The sequence below is a fragment of the Euphorbia lathyris genome, chromosome 2 (assembly GCF_963576675.1).
Source record: "Euphorbia lathyris chromosome 2, ddEupLath1.1, whole genome shotgun sequence".
NCBI lineage: Eukaryota > Viridiplantae > Streptophyta > Magnoliopsida > Malpighiales > Euphorbiaceae > Euphorbia > Euphorbia lathyris.
In genome coordinates, this window is record NC_088911.1 from 137,679,133 (window position 1) to 137,700,485 (window position 21,353).

Consider the following 21,353-nt stretch of genomic DNA (forward strand, 5'->3'; position numbering starts at 1 on the left):
TAACTTCTGACCCCACATAATACTCTCCCCTGAGAAATTCTATGGGACCCACACAGTAACAGTCCTATCAGAACTAAAATAGAATCTCTCATCTCTTCACCTTTAAAAGCCTTCCCTCATCATCCCTGAAGCTCCGATTTGCTCTAACAATGGCGCTCTCTGTGTCCTCCGGCGCCGTTTTCCCTCAATTCGACGTCGTATCAGGTTCAACCAATCACAAGTACCATTCCAATACTGCTAGCGGTAGAAAATTCCAGAAGAAGATAATGAAAGAGTGGAAAATCCTCGAGAAAAACCTCCCCGATTCAATCTTCGTTCGAGTATACGAGGATCGCATCGATTTAATGAGAGTTGCAATCATCGGAGCCGTCGGTACACCATATCACGACGGTCTCTACTTCTTCGACATTGCTTTCCCGTCAGATTATCCATCACGGCCGCCGCTGGTTTCGTACAAATCTTTCGGGTTTCGGATTAATCCGAACCTCTATGAAAGCGGCAAGGTCTGTTAAGCTTGTTGAACACATGGAGCGGGAAGAAGAAAGAGGAGATGTGGAATTCAGAGCAGTCGACGGTACTTCAGGTATTAGTCTCAATCCAAGCTCTTGTTCTTAACGAGAAACCCTATTTCAACGAACTGGGTATCGTCGGGTTTCGCGGCGTGTCTATGTGGGAGAAGGCGTCGAATGCGTACAATGCCGATATATTTGTTTTATGTTGTAAAACGACGCTGTTTCATCTACGAAATCCGCCGAAGCACTTTGAAGCTCTCGTCGCCGGTCATTTTAGAGAGCGAGGAGATGCGATTTTAACAGCTTGTAATGCGTACGTAAATGGTGAAGCTAGAATTGGGCATTATAATTCAAAATCAAGCTCTTCTTCTACTTCGTCTTCCTCGTCTGTATCGGTTTCATTTAAGATATCGATACAGCAATTGTATCCACAATTGGTTGCAGCTTTTGATAAAAATGGAGCTTCATTGGGCACTTTGATCGGAGAGATTGAGAAGGAGACGGAGACGGAGATGAAAACGACGCCGTGCAAGAGCCCAAAGCGAAGTAATGGAGGGGTTGCAAAGAGGCTTTTTGGCAAAGTAAACAAGGTTTTTGGATTCTTGAGTGTGAAGAAGATGAAGACGGAAAGGGCCACTTGAGAGGGACATAGTTGGAATATTTTTGATAAATTAGGGTAAAATAGTCAAAAGCTTTATTTTATGATTTATAAAATAGGTTTTAGAAGTAATAGAGTTAAAAATCAACTCTAACGGTCTCTAGGGACTTCTTAAATTAATCCTAAAAAGCATTTATATTATCTCTATTGATATATAGTCTATTTTTTTATTAATAATTTATTATTGAATTTTTTTATTATTGATAAATATAATAATAATTAATATATAAAATAATAAATATGAATAAATATGAATAATATTCTTAGAAGTAATATGTATTACTCTATTATTAAATTACTAAGAGTCAATTGTTTAGATTATTTGATACGGTATCGTTTAATTGGGCTGTTAGTCAAAAGGTTTCTAGCGTTATGCCGAAATCAACGTTCGAGTCTTGTCTTAATAAAACTCATGAACGAACCTTACTTCGGTCCAGTACCGACCTTCAGTTAAATAATACCTCTTTGGGACCAACACTTTCAATCACTAGTGAATAGTATGTTTGAGCCTTATTTAAGGAAATCTGTTTCGGTTTTCATTGATGACATACTAATATACATGTCCCTCATGATGAGCATCTGGTTCATCTAAAATTAGTATTTCAATTAGTGTCTTGTAATCAATTATTTGCTAAGGCATCAAAACGTGAGTTTGGAATGCTATCAATAGCCTATTTGGGACATATGCAACCACATGCAATCGTTGCGTTAAATTTTTTCATTTATAGCAACCATATGCAATCGTTGTTATAAATGCTTTCATTTACACCAACGACATGTCATTGTTGCTGTAAATATTTTCATTTACAACAATAACATACAATTGTTTACTTAAAAACTTTCATTTACATCAACGAAGCTATTGTTGCTAAAGTTGTCACCTTTTTCCCACAAATGTAAGAAATTTATGGCAACAACCTTTAGTAACGACACGAAAATTGTCGTTGCTAAAATCCATTTTTAGCAACGACTTCTTCTATTATTACCAAAACTCGTTGCCAAAAAGCAATTTTCTTGTAGTGCTGGAGTGATAGGTGACTTAGAAAAGATTTTTGTTATACAATGTCATAAGCAAACCATTACTATTCTTTTCAAAAAGAATTGTTTTAAGTAGTCTTTTCAAGGTTAATTTGCCTTTGACAAACTCAAAGTGATTATGACTCAAGTCCCAATCTTTATTCACCTGATTTTGAGCAACCATTCATATTTTACCGTCATGCTAATAGTACGAGGATAGGTGCAGTTCTTATGTAGGAAAGGAAATCCATATGCTATCTAACTCAGGATCTTAGTCCTATAAATCAACAACTCCCTACTTATGCGAAAGAACTCTTGGCAATCTTATAAGCTTGTTTTCTATGGAGGAACTACCTAGAGAACTCTCCTTTAATCATGAAAGCATCAAACGCCTCTTAGAATAGAAGCTACACACATATGTTCAACATAATGGATTCCTAAGTTTTGTTGGACTGGATTACACGATATAATACAAAAAATAAACTGAAAATAAGGCTGCATCTGCCTTTTCTAAACAACAAAAAGGGTTGGATAATGCCAGTATCAGCCTACAAGCTCAACTGCCTTTTACACCATCTCAAGTTGTATAGATTTTATTGTTACTTACCCATATATGGAGTAACAATAAACCATTAGGGAACTTTTTACAAAAAAGTAGTTTGTTACCTATTCTATTCTAGTAACAAATAGTAAAACTATCCTTAAAATCCAAAATCATGTTTTTTGTAACTCGCGGAGGGCACCATAGACGTCAGATCTGGCGCGTGGCTCACATGCCCAAGATCCGACGATTTAGGCGCCCTCACTTTCTATCATAATATGCTTTTTAGAGTAGAGTAAAACCAATTTTTGTCTGTATAAAATATAGTTATGTCCCTATTTGTAATTAATAATTGTTTTACATCACAAAATTTTAAATAACAACTCTCTTTTAATTGGATGTTGCTAAGGCATCTAAAATCTTTACTGATGTGGTCACTTACATGAATGTGGTCACTCTCCTACCCTAAGCTTTACTGATTAATAAAATAAATTTATTTTTTATTTTTCAAAAGTTAACTATTAAAGTAAAAAAATAGCCAAAATTAATTTTTTATCGATTAAATTTTTCTCAACCTTACTTAAATGTTTTTTTGAAAACAACAACTCACATGCAACGATTGGTATCTCTTGTATGAATACGGCCACTCTCCTACCCTCTACTTTAATAATTAATAAAATAAATTTATTTTTTATTTTCAAAACTTAACTATTTTTTTTGTAGATCAAAACTTAACTATTTGAGCTAAAATTAATTCTTTATCAGCTAATTTTTTTCTCAACCATCAACCCAAATGTAATGATTGGTATCTCTTGCATGAGTGCAGCCACCCTCGCCCTCTACTTTACCGATTAATAAAATAAATTTATTTTTTATCTTTCAAAACTTAATTATTACTATTAAGGAAAACATTTTTTAAGCAAAATTAATTTCTTATCAACTATTTTTTTTTTCAACTATCAACCCACATGTAACGATTGGTATCTTTTGTATGAATGTAGCCACTCTCACGCCCTCTGCTTTACTGATTAATAAAATAAACTTATTTTTTATTTTTCAAAACTTAACTATTAAGGAAATTTTTTTAATCAAAATTAATTCTTTATCAGCTAATTTTTTTTCTCAATCATGCTTAAATGTTTTTTTGAAAGTAACAATCCATATCCAGCGATTGGTATCTTTTACATGAAAGCAGCCACTTTTCAGTCTTCTGCTTTGTTGATTAATAAAATAAATTTATTTTTATTTTTTAAAACTCAACTATTAAGAAAAACTTTTTTTAGCCAATTAATTCTTTATCAGCTACTTTTTTTTCAACCATGGTTAAATGTTTTTTGAAAGCAGCAACTCATAGGCAGCGATTGGTATTAGGGATGACAACAGATACTCTACCTGCGGATATCTGACACTACTAAATCTTAATGGAACTATTCATACCCTCTATAAAAGGATTCGGGACGAGTATGAGATCAAAACAAATACTCGTTAGGGTAATGGTAAGGGTATGGGAATACCCCCAGGGTATGCGGTACCCGTTACCCTTCATAACTATTTTATATATTAAAAAATATTATTGTATTTTAGATGTAAGATGTGAGATTTGCACACCAACCTTTTGTTCTTTGACCGTTAACTAATACCACTAAGCTACTTTATTTTTATTGATTAAGGTTCAAGTTGTTCAATTTTTAGATGGATGATTTATTAACTTATACTTTGTTAAATTAATAAATAAAACAAAAAATGAATTAAATGGATCGGATATGAGATGCAAAACATATACCTGTTAGAGTAATGAGACATGTACGGATAATTAAAAAATAAACGGGTAAGAGTTTGAGATTAACACTATCTGCGGGTAGCCTACCTGTTGTCATCCCTAATTGGTAGCTCTTGCATGAATGCGGTCACTCTCCTGTGCCCTGCTTTACTGATTAGATCTTAAATAATAATCATAGTTTCTGGTATCCTTGTAATAAAAGAACCATATCATGGTCATTACGGGTATAAAAGACCTTTGTTTCGGTATGATACATGTTTTTTGAAATCAACAATCCACATGCATCGATTAGTATCTCTTACATGAATGCGGCCACTCTCCTATCCTTTGCTTTACAGATTAATAAAATAAATTTATCTTTTATTTTTTAAAACTTATCTATTAAGAAAAAGAAAATAGTCAAAATTAATTCAGCTTTTTTTTTCTCCACCATGCTTATATTTTTTTTGAAAGCAACAATCATGCTTAAACTTAATTTCTAAAAAATTAATTCCTTTTAAGTCAATTTTTTTTAAAAAACTTCTTCTTTTTTTTTTTTTTTTTTGATAAAAATACCATATTTCATTCCATTAGATTAAAACGTACAGATACAACAGATAAGACTTCCTATCCATACAGGCTAAAGTCAGTAAAAGTTCCACAAATGGAAGAAAAGAGACTACAAAGAGCAATAAAAAGACTACAAAGAGCAATACAAAGACTACAAAGAGCAATACAACAAAAAGTAAAAAATACAATAAAAATAGAAATCATATCCTTCTCGTAAATCGATTCCCGTTGAAAAAACATTGTAACCCATACTTCATCATTTAGGCTCTTCCGGATGTTCGGATCTGAGTCCTTTCTTTTTTTGCAACCACGTAGATCTATAGATCTACGGACAAGATGAACCTTTTCCGCTCTTGCAAAGACCGAAAAAAGAATAAATGAAAGAAATATAGCTAACAAGTGCAGATCCGACGTAAAAAGAAGTTCAATAAGGAATATGGATTTCAAACTAACAAGAAAAAGTAGATCTAAACCAAAATGGGAGGAGGAAGAAGGAAGACAAGCTTCCTTCTTCCTCCTCTAAGAGTAAATCTGATAAGAAGCAAGATCGGAAACGTTAAACCACAATGATGATGGTAGAAAGTTACAAGAATGGGAGATTTAGAAGAGAAAAAAGGATAGAAATGTACGAGGAGTTAGAGAGAAGCTAGAGCTTCTCTCACTAGAAAAGCCACTTAAGAGTTATATTGATATTATTTTTGAAAACTTCTTTGTTTTTAATTAAATTAGAGATAAGGTATCAAAATAGGCCTAAGGTTTTTGGAGAAGTACCAATTTAGGCTTAACGTTTACAAAATAATACAAATTTAAGCTTAACGTTTTACAAAATATATACAATTTAAGATAAACCTCACAATTTTAAATTCCTTTTAGTTTGCATATATTACATGAGCTATTGAATTTAGGAGTCATGGATATTTTGAATATAATATGGTTAATTTAATTGTGACGTTTAGCTTAAATTGTATATATTTTGTAAAACGTTAAGTTTAAATTCGTATTATTTTGTAAACGTTAAGCCTATATTTGTGCTATTTTGTACGTGAAGCCTAAATTGATGCTATAGTGTAAACGTTAGCCTATATTGATATTATGTTGTAAATGTTAAGCTTACATTAGTGCTATTTTGACCGTTGAATCTAAATTGGTACTTCTCCAAAAACGTTAGACCTATTTTGGTACCTTATCCCATTAAATTATTTACTAATAATAAGTAATAAATTAATTAATTATTATTAATTAAGTAATGATATAATTATTTTAAGATAAATTGTAGTACTATTTAATTTTGAAGTAGCAAAGATGGTGTGTTATTTATTGGGTATTTTTATACTTAAGACACGCATCAAAAAGGTTCCACGTGTCAACTAATATCTGACCCCACATAATACTCTCCCCTGATAATAGAATCTGCATTGATCATGTAGGACCCACACGGTGACAGTTCTTTCACCTTTAAAAAGCATCCTCTCATCAGCCCTGAACCTCCATTTCGCACTAACAATGGCGCTCTCTGTGTCCTCTAAAAACCATGACGGCGCCGTTTTCCCTCAATTCGACATCGTATCAGGTTCCACCGATCACAAGTATCATTCCAATACCACTACCGGTGGACAATTCCAGAAGAAGATAATGAAAGAGTGGAAAAGTCTTGAGAAAAACCTTCCCGATTCAATCTTCGTTCGAGTTTACGAAGATCGCATCGATTTAATGAGAGCTGCGATAATCGGATCCGCCGGTACACCTTACCACGACGGTCTATACTTCTTCGACATTGCTTTCCCGTCAGATTATCCAGCACGGCCGCCGCTGGTTTCGTACAGATCGTTCGGGTTTCGGATTAACCCGAACCTCTACGCAAGCGGTAAGGTGTGTTTAAGCTTGTTGAACACATGGAGTGGAAAGAAGAAAGAGATGTGGAATTCGGAGCAGTCATCGGTGCTTCAGATTTTACTCTCGATCCAGGCTCTTGTTCTCAACGAGAAGCCCTATTTTAACGAACCGTTTTTCGGCGGGTTTCGCGGCTGGTCTAAGTGGGAGAAGAGGGCGAACTCGTACAATGCCGATGTGTTTGTTGTATGTTGTAAAACGATGCTGTTTCATCAACGGAAGCCGCCGATGCACTTCGAATCTCTCGTCGCCGGTCATTTTAAAGAGCGAGGTAGTGCGATTTTAACAGCTTGTATTGCGTATGTAAATGGTGGAGCTAGAATTGGGCATTATGATTCAAAATCAAGCTCTTCTTCAGCCTCTGTATCGGTTGAATTTAAGATATCAATGCGGCAATTGTATCCACAACTGGTTGCAGCTTTTGCTAAAAATGGAGCTTCATTGGGGACTTTGATCGGAGAGTTACAGGTGGAGGTGGAGACGGAGACGAAAACGACGCCGTGTAAGAGTGAAAAGAAAAGTAATGGTGGGGTTGTAAAGAGGCTTTTTGGCAAAGTGAAGAAGGCTTTTGGATTGTTGAGTGCGAAGAAGAAGAAGACGACGACGGAAACGGGGTCGTAAGAGTGATATACTTGGAGTAGGGTAAAATAGTCAAAAAGTTGTTATTTTATGATTTTATGACACAATTTTAGGTATATTAGGGCCAAATAATGCTTTGAGCCTATTAGTAACTTATATAAGAACTCTTCCCAAGAAAAAAAAAAAAACTTATATAAGAAACTGAACTATATTTATTGAAATTATTATGTATGGTTATAGAATTTTATCCATTTTAACATGATGTAACATCAACTTCAATTCTTAATATGATGGTCACTGAACTTTACACTTTTTAATATTAGTGGTTATTCAAATTTAACTAACTACTAAACATGACCGTTTAGCGACCTCAAAATAAAAATATTTAAGAATTAAAGTTTTCGTAACGGAATTTATCATAAAACCACATTTTATTATATTTTTTGGAGCTTTCTCTCTCTAAAAAATCACTTTCTCTCTCCTAACCAAACAACACCTAAATGATCTCAAAATTAAAATTTTCAAGAATTAGAGTTCCTTAAAATATCATTCTCTTTGAGCTGTTTATTTTGATGCCGTTAACTATCGTTTTGAGGCATCAAATGAGGGTAAATTTCATCTATGGTGTACAACCTTTACCATATTTCACACTTTGGTGTACAACCTTCAATTTGTCTCATTAATATGTACGAACTTAGGGGTGACCTCACACTGTGGTGTATAGCCGGTGAAAATGACCGGTCAACGCAAGTCAACGCGCCACCTCACCATTTTTTAACTTTAATTAAACACACTGATATGCAATTACCAAAATGCCCTTTATAAAAAAATAAAAATACAATCTCTCTCTTTTCATGGCTTCTTTCTCTCTCTAACTCTTATCCTACCCTAATTCCTTTCTCTCTCTAACTCATTCTCTCTCTAATTCGTTGCCATTTTCAACATTATTTTCATAAAAAAATCTCTTTCTGTTTTAGATTTTATCAATGAAATCTGAAAAGCAATTGAGGAAGAGAAGGAGAAATTGATTCAAAGATCGAAAACACAGAAGATGAAATGATTAAAAACTGCACAACAACTCACCTGAATACGAAAGAAAGTTTGAATTGGAAAATTGAGAAGCGAATCAGGAAGAGAAGGGGAAATTGCTGGAACAGATGGGAAAGTAAATTAATAAAGGGTTCATGAAATCATTCATGAAAAAGCATTTACAACAGCAGTTTTCTCCTAATCTCAATTCCCAAAGTATTTGAATATCATCTACATCTTAATCCATCTTTATTTGAAAGATCTTCTCTCCAACCTTCGCATCGCCAAGAGGTGCTAGATCGAATGATGCCATTGTGTTTTTAGAGGTCCTTCTTCCATAGTTAGAGAGAGAAGGAGTGGAGAGAGGAGTTGAGAGGGAAGAAGATGAATGGATGGAGAGATAGGGGTATAAAAGTAAATTTATATTAAGTGGTTGGCTTTTTTTTTGACCGGTCAAAGCTGAGGTGTCGCGTACACCATAGTGGGAGGTCACCCCTAAGTTCGTACATATTAGTGAGACAAATTGAAGATTGTACATGTTAAATGACCATCGATATTAAAAAGTGTAAAATTTAATGCCAATACCGTTAAGAATTAAAGTTACAGCGGTCATACGTTCAAAATAGAGGACAATGGAAAAACCAACTGCCAAGGAGCTGTTGCTAGACCCCTCCCAATCGCTGTTGTGGGAGATTGATCCTGAGACCTCCCTACCAAACGCAGTCCCATGCTACCACTACGCCAACCAACGATTGGTTGAAGTTATTTATTTTTAGTTACGTGATATAATTATTTATTTGATTTTTTTATTATATTCATGTGCTCATAAAATAACGGAATAAATTACATTTATGCCATTGAACTTTAACTTAATTAATATTATAACTACCAAACGTTACAATGTGACATGAAATTTGCTCGATTTTACAATTTTTAATATCATGTTTACTAAACTTTGATACGTTATTGAATATAATATGGTTAATTTAATTGTGACGTTTAGCTTAAATTGTATATATTTTGTAAAACGTTAAGTTTAAATTCGTATTATTTTGTAAACGTTAAGCCTATATTTGTGCTATTTTGTACGTGAAGCCTAAATTGATGCTATATTGTAAACGTTAAGCCTATATTGATATTATGTTGTAAATGTTAAGCCTACATTAGTGCTATTTTGAACGTTGAATCTAAATTGGTACTTCTCCAAAAAAGTTAGGCCTATTTTGGTACCTTATCCCTAAAATAAACTATATTACACTTTTAAAAAATAAAATATATTATAAACTTAAAACCACTAACAATCTGTGGCTCCATCTTGGGGGTGGATCATAGGATACCGGGGACAGATTTCTTTGAGGAATGGATAGATGCTTTTATCTCGAATAGACCGATTGAGGAGGGTCAGAAACTCTGTATGGGACTCTGGAAAATCTGGTGCCAACGAAACACTAGTTTTTGGGAAGGTAAACTGCTCTCGGCACGGACTTCTGCTACTTTATGCCGTGATTACTATGACCAGTTCAGCAAAGCTTCTTGCAGTTCCGCGGACACAGCAGTGAGAGAGGGTCAAACAGTACACTGGAAGCCACCGATTAATGGATATTTGAAGTTCAATGTTGATGCGGCATGCTGCAAGGTCCGGAATAAGACGGGGTTTGGTGGAGTGCTTCGAAACTGCGAGGGGCAATTTGTTTTTGGCTTTGCAGAATGTCGAACGGTGCTGCTGAATCCCAAAATTGTTGAAGCGGTTGGCTTATGAAGAGCCCTCCAACTCGCTTGCAGCAGGAACTGGTCACATATAGTGTTCGAAACCGACGCTGAAGGTCTGTTTTTTGCTATCCAATCTGTTACACCGGATGTTTCGGAATATGGGATTATCGTGGAAGCATGTCGTCACATACTATCGGTCAATTCGGATTTTTCTCTTCGCTTTAACCGTAGGTCAGCCAATAATGTCGCCCATGTAATTGCAAGGGAGGCCTTATCTTTGGTTACGCCTTGTTATTGGCATTTAGAGCATGTGTTTCTAAACCAGTCTTTAGCTGCTGATGTAATGATGCTTGATTTATAAAAGAACTATATTTTGTTTCAAAAAAAAAGTAATAAAATATATTGGAAGCGTATCTCAAATACATTGGATAAATGTTTCTGATGTTAGCTAGTTTATCGCATATGTGAGAGTAGATATAAATAATTCTTATACTTTAATAATCACCATTATGATTCTGGATTGTGGAGTGATGTTTTGACGTTGTTATCTAGCATGACCCAACACTTCGGGTGTGCCTCGGTAGTGGTTGGATATCACATAACGTAATTGCAGGGTAATTGAATAATAGATTAAGCATTCATCGGTATATGAGAGATATATCAAATGCCACTTCATGGAAGAATTATTCTAAATCATTGCAAGGAGATGAGTTATAGGTTGAACTGGGGTTTTCATGTAATCTATCTAGTTTGAGCAATTCGACCTGAATAAGTAAACAAACGTCTTTATATATGAGACTTAACAGTTTCCATAGTCGCAATTCGTTTGGATATAGCTGATGAATGATTAAATTGCATCTATGCAGTAATAGGTAATGGTCAAATATCAACTTAACTTTTTATGGCTCTAGGGGATGAGACACTTCTTTCTTAAGTTGGTGTACTCATTCCGTTATACATTGAATTAATTTATACGAATTAATAGATAGAAATTTAAGAGTTAAATTATTATCTAAGAGTTAAATTATTATCTAATTCAGTTGAATTGCAATAAATTTATATGACTAGTTATGATAAGAACATATTAAGTCACAATGCCAAATATAGATTAATAAATGATATTAAGTTGAACCAAAAAAACATATGTCACAGAAATGATATTTTTAAGAGGAATTATTCAATTATCCATTTTTTTTTAATTAAAACAAGTCATTTTATGGAGACATTTATTCAATTAAGGCGGCCGTTAAGGTTCTTCGAATGGTACTCTTTAACTTGCTAAGTTAGAGTTAAAGATTTAAATGTAACTATCTATTTATAGCGTGCAATTAGGTTAAATTTTAACTACCCACATAACTTAATCCGACCGATTTAAGTTATGGGTTGATATTTATTTATATATTTCACCAATTATACATTTCATAAAATATTACAATATTTTTAATTTTATTTGTTTTTTTGGTAAGAATGGAAGGCTTACAAGCCCGGACAAGCAGACAAAAAAAAACAAAAAACAAAAGTGAAAGCAAGAAAACGAGGAGAGAAAACTGAGCTAGATACTGATCATTCTAGCCGAAGCTCGGCCAGTCCGATCCGCATAAAGAATATCCTGGAGGCCTGCAGGAGGCGCACCACACTCGTGATGTCCTAAGGCGAAAGAGCCTGCGAAATTTGCCATCCAGTCAGCTGCTTTATTTTCTTCCCTATAAATATGAGTGAAACGAACTAGCCAATTACGATCCCGAATCTCCTGACAACCGCGGATTAACCATCCTAAAGGATGATGAGCACTCGAACTACTGGTCATAAGCATAAGAGCGGAGCTTGAGTCTAATTCAACAACAACTTTCTGGTATTCCCGGTTCCACGCCATTTTTAAACCAAAATAAAGCCACCAATAGATTACTTAATTAAAACAAGTCATTTTATACAGATATTTATTTAATTAAGGTGACGGCTAAGGTTCTTCATATGGTTTCTCTTTAATTTATTCCGTTAGGGTTAAAGATTATATGTAGCTATCTCTTTATAGAGTAAAATTAGATTAAATTTTAATTACCGCGGGTGGATATAAATCTATCTATTTATAGTGCGTAATTAGACTTAATTTTAATTACTACTGTGGATATTTATATTTTCAACAATTATATATTTTGAGGTTAAAAAAGCAATTATATATTTCATTAAATATTACCAAAAAGTTAATTTTATTTGTCAAATGTTGAAAAATTAATTTAAGAAAATTTTAATTAGTTGACTATCTAAAAAACATTTGGCTCATTGTTGCAGGATAAGAAAAGACAAAAAGAAAAAAAAAAGAAAATTATATTCAAAATTAGAATTAAAAAACAAAATTAAATACATGAAAAATAATGAGCTCAGAAACACCTGATTGTCACCTGACAATAGATGATAGAGATGGACCCCATCCATCAGCGTAGGTGTATATGTCTTCACTGCTCAATGAAATGCACCAGCCGGGAATCGAACCCGGGTCTGTACCGTGGCAGGGTACTATTCTACCACTAGACCACTGGTGCTTCGTGCACAATATCGATAATGTTTATATATAAATATATGCTTCCTCCGATGCTAGCATTTTCGCAATGAATAATATACTGAGAGTACTTTGTTTAAAACTTAAATGAAAATAAAATAATTATCTCCCTTATTTTTTTTTATAGTTCTGATTTTTCGCTAAATTTTTTCAGTTGGGGATACGAAAATATATACACACAAGACACGTGGCATGATTTCATATAAGCAGTCCATATCCTATTCCATTAGGGCTCTGATCTAATTAAACTATAATTATTTTTTTCAATCAAGTTCGTATAGTAGCGTCAAGTGAATATTGTCGTTCATAATTTAGCTGTTTAGATACGGACTCTCTCATATAGAAATTTTTATAAAAGATTTTTCTTTTTCTGTTTCTTTTTGTATTCAAAATGATTTTATGTATTTGTATTCAAAATGATGTTATGTAATACATAAAAAAAAAAAATCTTAATTAATCTTTACTCCAATTTTTTCGAGAAAATTACACAGAATTTCATCTTTCAAAAACTATTTACAACTATGTCAAGTCATAATTTTAGATTATATCAAACTAGTAAAATCAGTACTTTTAATATATTTTGAGGATTAGAATTTATAAATTAGAAGGTTAGAATATATTTTCTACGGTTTATGATTTATAAATTGGAATCAAGATTTTTTAAATTATGATGTAAAATCATAATATATAGAAAATAATGATATATTAAGAATTAAATTTGTTAATATGACTTAATTGTAATTTTGTATTTAATTATGATATTCATGTAATTTGATCCTTTTTTTCTAAGCAGGATCACCCTGAGCCTAAGTGGGAGTACCACCGCCTAGACCCAGGCCTGAAAGGAGGTTGAATTACCTAAATGAATGACATATTAAGAATTAAATTTATTAATATGATTTAATTGTAATTTTATATTTAATTATAATATTTATGTAATTTGACCTTCTTTTTTTCTAAGCAAGATCGCCCTGAGCCTAAGTGGGAGTACCACCGCCTAGGCCCAGGCCTGAAAGGAGGTCGAATTACCTAAATGAATCGGCACTTGCTTAATAATCTAACACAATCAAATTAAATATCGGTTTAAATTAGTATGTGTCCTTTATCTATCTAAAATTTTATCATTTTGACTCTTGATATATTATTTGGTCAAATTTGATTTCTAAACCATCCCAATTGGTATAATTTCATCCATTTTGAATAGAGACTTAATGAAATTATTATCTTATTAACACTTGAGGATATTTTGACATTTGATAAATTTTAGTTTTAGAGATTTCTTTTTATTTTTAATCTAATTAATTATTTTTACATAAAAGAATCTATATGGCAATTAAATTTTAAGATATATAATATGTCAAGTCCATATGTCAAAATATTATTATATATTAAAGAGATAACGGTTTTGTCAAGTTTCCATCCAAATCGAATAAAATTTAACCAATTGAAATACTAAATGTGGATGAATAATAAATCAGGTGTCAAATGTTAATTTTTTTAATAGATTAAGTGCTAAATGACAATTTAAGCCTAAAATACCAATAGCCACCTTATAAGTCTTACTAATTTCAGAAAATGATTTCCATCTATCATTTAGGCAGCAACAAATTATTAAAATATATCACTAATAATTTGGATTATATTTTAAAATAATTATTTTTAATGTAAGAAATAGAATGCACTTTACGAGTATTGGGTAAATTACTTCCATCATCACTAAAATTTAAAACGTAATATAAAAATCATTCAATTTTATGCTTTATAATAATCATTAATCTTCAATTAACTTTTCAATATAACTGTTTACAGCCTTAAAATGAAAACATCCAAAAATTAATATTGTTTAGAATTACGTTTTTTATTTTCAACTCACTATTTTTGAAGCTTTCTAAACATTCACTTTTTCTCTCGTAATCAAATTACACCTAAATAACTTCAAAATGAAAAAATTAAAAATTAAAATTGCTTAAAATATCATCAATTCTTGAAATATTATATTTTGAAGTCATCAACGGTAATTTTGAATAACTTATTAAAGTTTAGTAACCATGATGTTAGAAATGGTAAAATCGAGCAAATTTCATGTCATCTTATAAAGTTTAGTAGCCATAATATTAATTAAATTAAAGTTTAGTGGCCATACATGTAATTTTCTCCATTATGAGCACATGAATATGATAAAAAAAAATCATTAAATAATTATAGGCATAAAGCTCAATTTGGATTGAACTGTAAAACCGAACTGAATTGTACTACCGATTTTTAGTACATATAATTAGGGTAAATTACACGTACATCTATGTCCACTGAACTTTACCTATTTTCACATTATGGCCACTGAACTTCATTTCTTTCCGGTAAGGTCATTGAACTTTACATTTTTTTAACACCGGTGGCCACTCAACACCTCAAAGCGACCGTTGACGGCTAAAAATAAAAAATCCAAAACATTAATAATATTCTAAAGAACTTTAATTCTTGAAAATTTTCGTTTTGAGGTCATTTAGGTGTTGTTTGGTGAGAAGAGAGAAAATGAATTTTTAGAGAGAGAAAGCTCTAAAAAATGTGATTTTCGAAAATAAAAAATGTGGTTTCATGGTAAATGTCGTTCTGAACAACTTTAATCCTTGAATATTTTCATTTTAAGATCATTAACGGTCATTTTGAGAAGTTAGTTAAAATTGAGTGACCACCGGTGTTAAAAATTGTAAAGTTCAGTAGTCATACTAGAAAAAAATAAAGTTCAGTGATTATAATGTGAAAATAGGTAAGGTTCAGTAGTCATGGTGTAATTTACCCCATATAATTATGAAGATTTTCAAATTCCAAAATTATACCCAACGGTACTCACCGTTACTTATTACCATTATTAATTGGTCAAAACGAAGGATGGACCATCCAACAATGAGATGCAAATTAGCACTTAAGATGTCAAACGGTCCCCAAATTCCAAATTAGTTTTGTAAGTTTGCTAGGTGAATTGCCACCATTGAGGACCCATTTCATTCATGCCCATCTTGGTTGATTTTTAACAACACTAATACATGGGCGCAATGTCTCCCTAGTGTGCCACATATATTCCCAATTAGAGAAAGGAAAAAAAAAAAAACCATGCCCAGCTCGGATCAGATCGGTCAGTTGGATAGAAATTGACCAGCTTTTTAGTTCTGAGTCATGTTGATTTTTAATAACCCGAGCCTCTTCGATCCAACCGAGACTCGAGGTGACCCTGACTTTTTATAAATTAAATAAAAAAGGTAAAAAATAAAATAAAAACCGTTACTTTCATAATTCGCTGATTTTGTTCTTCCTACCTAAATAATGAAAGCCTAATTTTGAAAGACTAATAGTTTGATGCGTAAATTGTTGTAATTAAACTGAAATATGGTGATGATGAACACATAAAGCATATTAAATTACAGTTGAAAATAATAATTTCAATTTTAAAGTAATGTATAGTTGTTTATAATTTTAAATTTATATATATATATATATAAATTCAGTGGCGAATACAAGATTACTCAGTTGGTGGGGAGATGATTTTACACGTACGTTCGCAAAAAAAAAAAATTACTAAATCGAACTTGCTCATTTTTTTTTGTATATATGCATGTTATAGTTTGGGTGTTCAAGAACCAATTTTAAGTATTAATGTACGATTTCTCAAAATTAAGCTAGATTTTGTTTAAGATTCCTACCAGATTAAAAAAAATTAAAAATTTGATTTGAGAGGGCCTACCAGGCAAAAAATTTAATAATTCGGATTTAAAGAAGGTCTAACAAGCCAAACAAATTAGAAATTTGGATTTAGGGAAGCCTAACAGGCTAAAAAAATCAATAATTTAGGTTTAAGGGGGGCCTAATATGCAAAAAAAATTAGAAATTTGGATTTAAGGAGGCTTAACAGGTCAAAAAAAATTAGGGATTTTGATTTAGAGAGTACCTAATAGACCTAAATCAGATAACATTGCTCATGACCAAAATTGATGTTCTTTTGTTATTCTTATTAATTTATCCGATTGTTCGGTTTGAAACTCGTCAGATATCTTTCTTATAAATTATTTCAATTAAAGTTTCATGTATATACTAAAACTTGAATTTAATCTCTAAATTAACCGACTTGAGAGCTTTAACCATCCCAATAATAATAATAAAAAAAAAACATGGCAAAAATTGATGTTCTTGGAGCGTAGCCATATGGGCACAAAGTGTTTAATTATTGGCACTTGTAAATAAATAAATAAAAGAGTATTTTAATTTAGAAGGCAATTTCTTGTCCATGTTATTGCTTACAAGACATATTGATTTGCACTAGCAAATGGAACATCAATTCATGTCAAATTAATTCGGTGAAAATTGGTGTAAATTACAATTATAGCACTTTAACTTTATCAATTTTCACATTTTGATATCTAGATTTCATTTTATCACAAAAAAATACATAAACTTATGATTATTGATAATATAGTATTTATTGACCTGCTACAACCGGTTAACCATTAAAAATATGGATAAATTGTAACTAGGGATAAAGTGCAAAAATACCTATAACGTTTATAGCTAGAAACAATTTTACCCATAACGTCCAAAATGATGTAATTTTACCCCTAATATTGGTAGCTAAGAGCAATTTCATCCATAACGTTGGCAAGTTGGATCAATTTCAGACATTATTATAAAACTCGTCCCATTGTAGAAATTTCCCCAGATGAAGTTAAAAATTAGGAGTTTCTTTTGATAAAAAATGGATGTAAGAGTTCACTTATATACTCAATTCCCGTATTTCAATCAGAATTGCTTGGTCGGAAATTCCATATCTTCTGTTGTATTATGTGAGACAATCATCCATAGTGACGAAATTTATTTTCAGGTGACTGTTAATACATGCTTCAGATTTCTATTCTTATGTACATTGTTTCAGGTTTTACGGTTTAATTTTGTTCATCTGTTTACAATTCCAGTGTTACATACACTATCATATAATTTCCATTTTTGTAAAGCTTACTATATAAGTACATCTAAGACTTACCCTAATTAAATATAATGTGAGATTATGGAAATAGAAAAGTGGCTCTCTTTCTCTCTCAAAATTATGGCCACCACTGCTCCCCTGCTTTTTGTCTCTCGGTTCATCGCTCTTAATTCGTGTTCGGTTTGTTTTGATGTAGTTGATTTGTGACTGTTAATATACATTCATGGTTTCTTCCGCAATAATCAATTTCAATAGATTCTGCAAAATAAAAGGTAACCCGAAAATTTGTTTTGTATTCAAATTATATTTATGATAATCCATTTATTAATAACATGTCAATTTGATACATCATCAAATTTTATCGATTTGGATATTAATGTTTATTTCACTCTTCAATATATAAATGACCTAAACTCGTATTTAAATATAAATTTTGAAGTTTTCCAGTACCCTACGGACGGAGCTAAAATTTTAAATGAGTGAATGTAAATATTTAAATTTTATAAGTTTTTTATAGGCTCAATTTATCAACAGGTCCTCCAGCATGTAACCGAGCTGAGCCGAGCCGAGACAAGCTTTGGCCTACTCAAGCTCGGCTCGCTATAAAATTAACGAGCTCGAACCCGAGCCGAGATTTGTCTTGCTCAAGCTCGGCTTAGTTCATTAGAAAATAATCGAGCTCGAGAGCTTCAAGCCTAAAATCCTCAACTTGGTTCATTAAGAAAATTATCTAACCATGAATTGTTTGTGAGTAAATCTTTAATTATATTTATGAAGTTTGCTCGCAAATAGCTCTTTAATTGTGTATACAAATAAGCTCACAAGCAAAGTTTGTGAATAAATAAACAAGATGCTTAGAAATAGTTTGTTTATTGCTCATTTATTATGTTTGTGGACGAACTCATCTAATAGCAAATGAAATAATATTAAGTTTGGATATCTATGAACTAACACAAAACTATATAGTTTTCAACAAAACTATAATATGTTCATATATGCTCTAATCGAGTCTGCTCGTGAGCTTTCGAAGCGAGCTTTGGCCTGCTCAAGATCGGCTCGTTCACAAACTGAGCCAGTAAATCGTGCTCATGAGCGGCTCGTTTACAAATCGAGCCGAGCTTTTATCGAGCCGACCACCGAGCTGCTTATGAGCGGTTCGGCTCATTTACAACCCTATGTGTAACTATCAAAAGGTCTATCCAACAATGGACCCAGTAGCCTCACCAATGTCCACACTGATGTACACATGACCGCCTCATTTAAAGGTAATAATGTAATCTCACAGACGTAAGGTATGTTCCTTTTTAGTATAATCTTACTGATTTTGGGATCAGAGTGTACCCAAGAGATCCATTTTAGCATAGGTCAACCTTTGAAGAACAAGTCAGTGATCGAGCTCTTGGACCAGACCTAATAATATATATAAATTTTTAAAAAATAATAATAATTTTGATGGGTCAATTTAATCATGTAGCAGTATTCATCTGATTAAGAGGGTGTTTGGTTACTCCATTTTCTCACCATGTTTATCTTTTCATTCCAAAATTGAGACTTTCAAGTGTTTGGTCAGACACATCTTTCTGTGGTCGTGGGTCCGAGAAGGAGAATTGATCAAAGGGCAAGGTTGGATCTGGGTTGAATTCATCTGTTGAGAGAACCCGTTGTGGAATTCGCTACTAGTCTTTTTCCACTTCCAAACCTATCCAAGGATTCGCGGTGGATATTGAATCCGAGGAAGGAGGACAGACAAGTAAGACACTACATGTTCACCGAGCCAAAGTGATACCATGAGACTTGCATCAAACTTTTCCTGCTCCGGTTTTTTTTGCCTTTCATAGCTACTTTTTTTTTATAAAAGTAGAGATTCCCTACTTTTTGGAAAAACAGTTTTTCCAACAGCAACATCAAACTATAACCGCAAACAGCAAACAACAACAGTAAACAGTAGATAAATCAAACGGGGCCTAAATGATGTTTGATTAATCACATTTACATCTATTATATATCACAATAAATGAAATAGGATAATCTCATGTGAATGTTTGATTTGAGATAGAATTTCATAGTGTCTAGTTGCCATCATATGCCCCAAAATGTTGGCAATAAGTTAAGCAACCAAGTGGATAGACACCATCACAATCATAGTATTTGAAATTGTCTCCATAGATTGACTATAAACCAAAGGGGGTTGCTTTCACACGGTTGGAATTCTTACTTATTTAGAAATAAACCACTTCTAAAAGAATATTTCTATTTGACCTTAAATCAAATAACAAATTCAATATAAATTCTCCTAGGAAATTTTTCCATGATATAACGTTTTGTGATTGAGTTTATTCAGTGGCGGAGTCAGAACCGAGACTTTCGTTCTAGTTTACAATTTTAGCAGTTCGGGTTCTTCTTAGGCGAAGGACTATCTAGAATTGGACATGTTCATAGGTCGGGTTGGATTGGACTCAAAGCAGACCCAGTCATTTGTTAATTTAGGCGAATTCGGATTCAGCTCTGATTTAAAAATCAAATTCCACGCGCAATTTAAAAAATACCCTATATATAATAATAATAATAAAATATACTAAAAATTAAATATTTAATATATAAAAATATTAATTTAATAATTAATATTAATAACATGAATTGACTCGCCCTATTCTATACTTTAAATTTCAAACTCGTCCTAAAAATAAATGAATTCTTTTATCATGTTTGAACCGAGTTGGGTTTGATGTAAACTTTTCTTGTCCAAACACGGTCTATTGGACGAGACGGACATGTATCCATGCCTTGACATTGCTTTCCATAGTCTAAAAGTAGGTTTCACAATTAAAAACAACGTTTGGTAAATGTAAAAATGTTTTCCTTAAAAAAATTGGGAAATTGATTTCGGGAAAAACTACAATTTGTAGCTTTTAGAGAAAATAGTTGTCACGACTTATTAGAAAAACTGATATTAAATTTGTTCAACAACTCCCTCAAGCTGCGAATTGTGAATATCTAAGATGCCTAATCTGTTAAGAAAATAGTGAAAAGCATGCTTATGCAATGGTTCAGTAAAGCAATCTGCTAGCTGGTTTGTTGAATGTACTCGCATGAGATGAAAAATTCCAGCTTGCACTTTGTTTTGCACGAGATGGAATTCAATCTCTATGTGTTTTGTGCGCTCGTAAAAAACGACATTCTTTGCAATATGCAATACCGACGGATTATCATAGTATAACATGGCTTCTTGTGGATGTGGAATAGAAGGATCTTTTAAAAGATATAATAGCCACTCCATTTCACATTATTTGTTCAAAAATGTTGATTGACCCTCTGAATTTACATGGTGTCTCATTAGCATCATCAACTTGCTTAAAATAACCTATTTAGCCACATGAATTTGTTTAAATTGACATATTGGCGTCTTGAACTTGCTTACATTGATCCATTCGCCCTCTGAACTTGTTTAAAGTGCATTTCAATTTGTTTAAATCTATATAAAAATGAAAACTTAAAAAATAAAGGTCTTACTCGTGATTCTAAATCTTTAAAACAAATTAACTTTCTATTTTAGACATCT

At 32.5% G+C, this 21,353-nt stretch overlaps 1 protein-coding gene, 2 non-coding genes and 1 pseudogene across 3 annotated transcripts; 2 read left to right on the top strand and 2 right to left on the bottom strand.

The window, feature by feature from the left end:
* Positions 1-149: 149 nt before the first annotated feature.
* LOC136217529 (probable ubiquitin-conjugating enzyme E2 24) lies at positions 150-1,153 on the top strand (annotated as a pseudogene).
* Positions 1,154-6,560: 5,407 nt separating this feature from the next.
* Positions 6,561-7,830, top strand: LOC136220078 (probable ubiquitin-conjugating enzyme E2 24). Its single transcript, XM_066007769.1, has one exon. It carries the CDS (start codon positions 6,561-6,563, stop codon positions 7,566-7,568), a length of 1,008 nt encoding a protein of 335 aa, XP_065863841.1. The 3' UTR covers positions 7,569-7,830.
* Positions 7,831-12,639: 4,809 nt separating this feature from the next.
* On the bottom strand, positions 12,640-12,727 carry LOC136221380 (small nucleolar RNA snoR114). Its single transcript, XR_010685145.1, has one exon. It is a non-coding gene; the product is annotated as a small nucleolar RNA snoR114 (small nucleolar RNA).
* Positions 12,728-12,734: 7 nt separating this feature from the next.
* TRNAG-GCC (transfer RNA glycine (anticodon GCC)) lies at positions 12,735-12,805 on the bottom strand. The gene has a single exon. It is a non-coding gene; the product is annotated as a tRNA-Gly (tRNA).
* Positions 12,806-21,353: the final 8,548 nt, after the last annotated feature.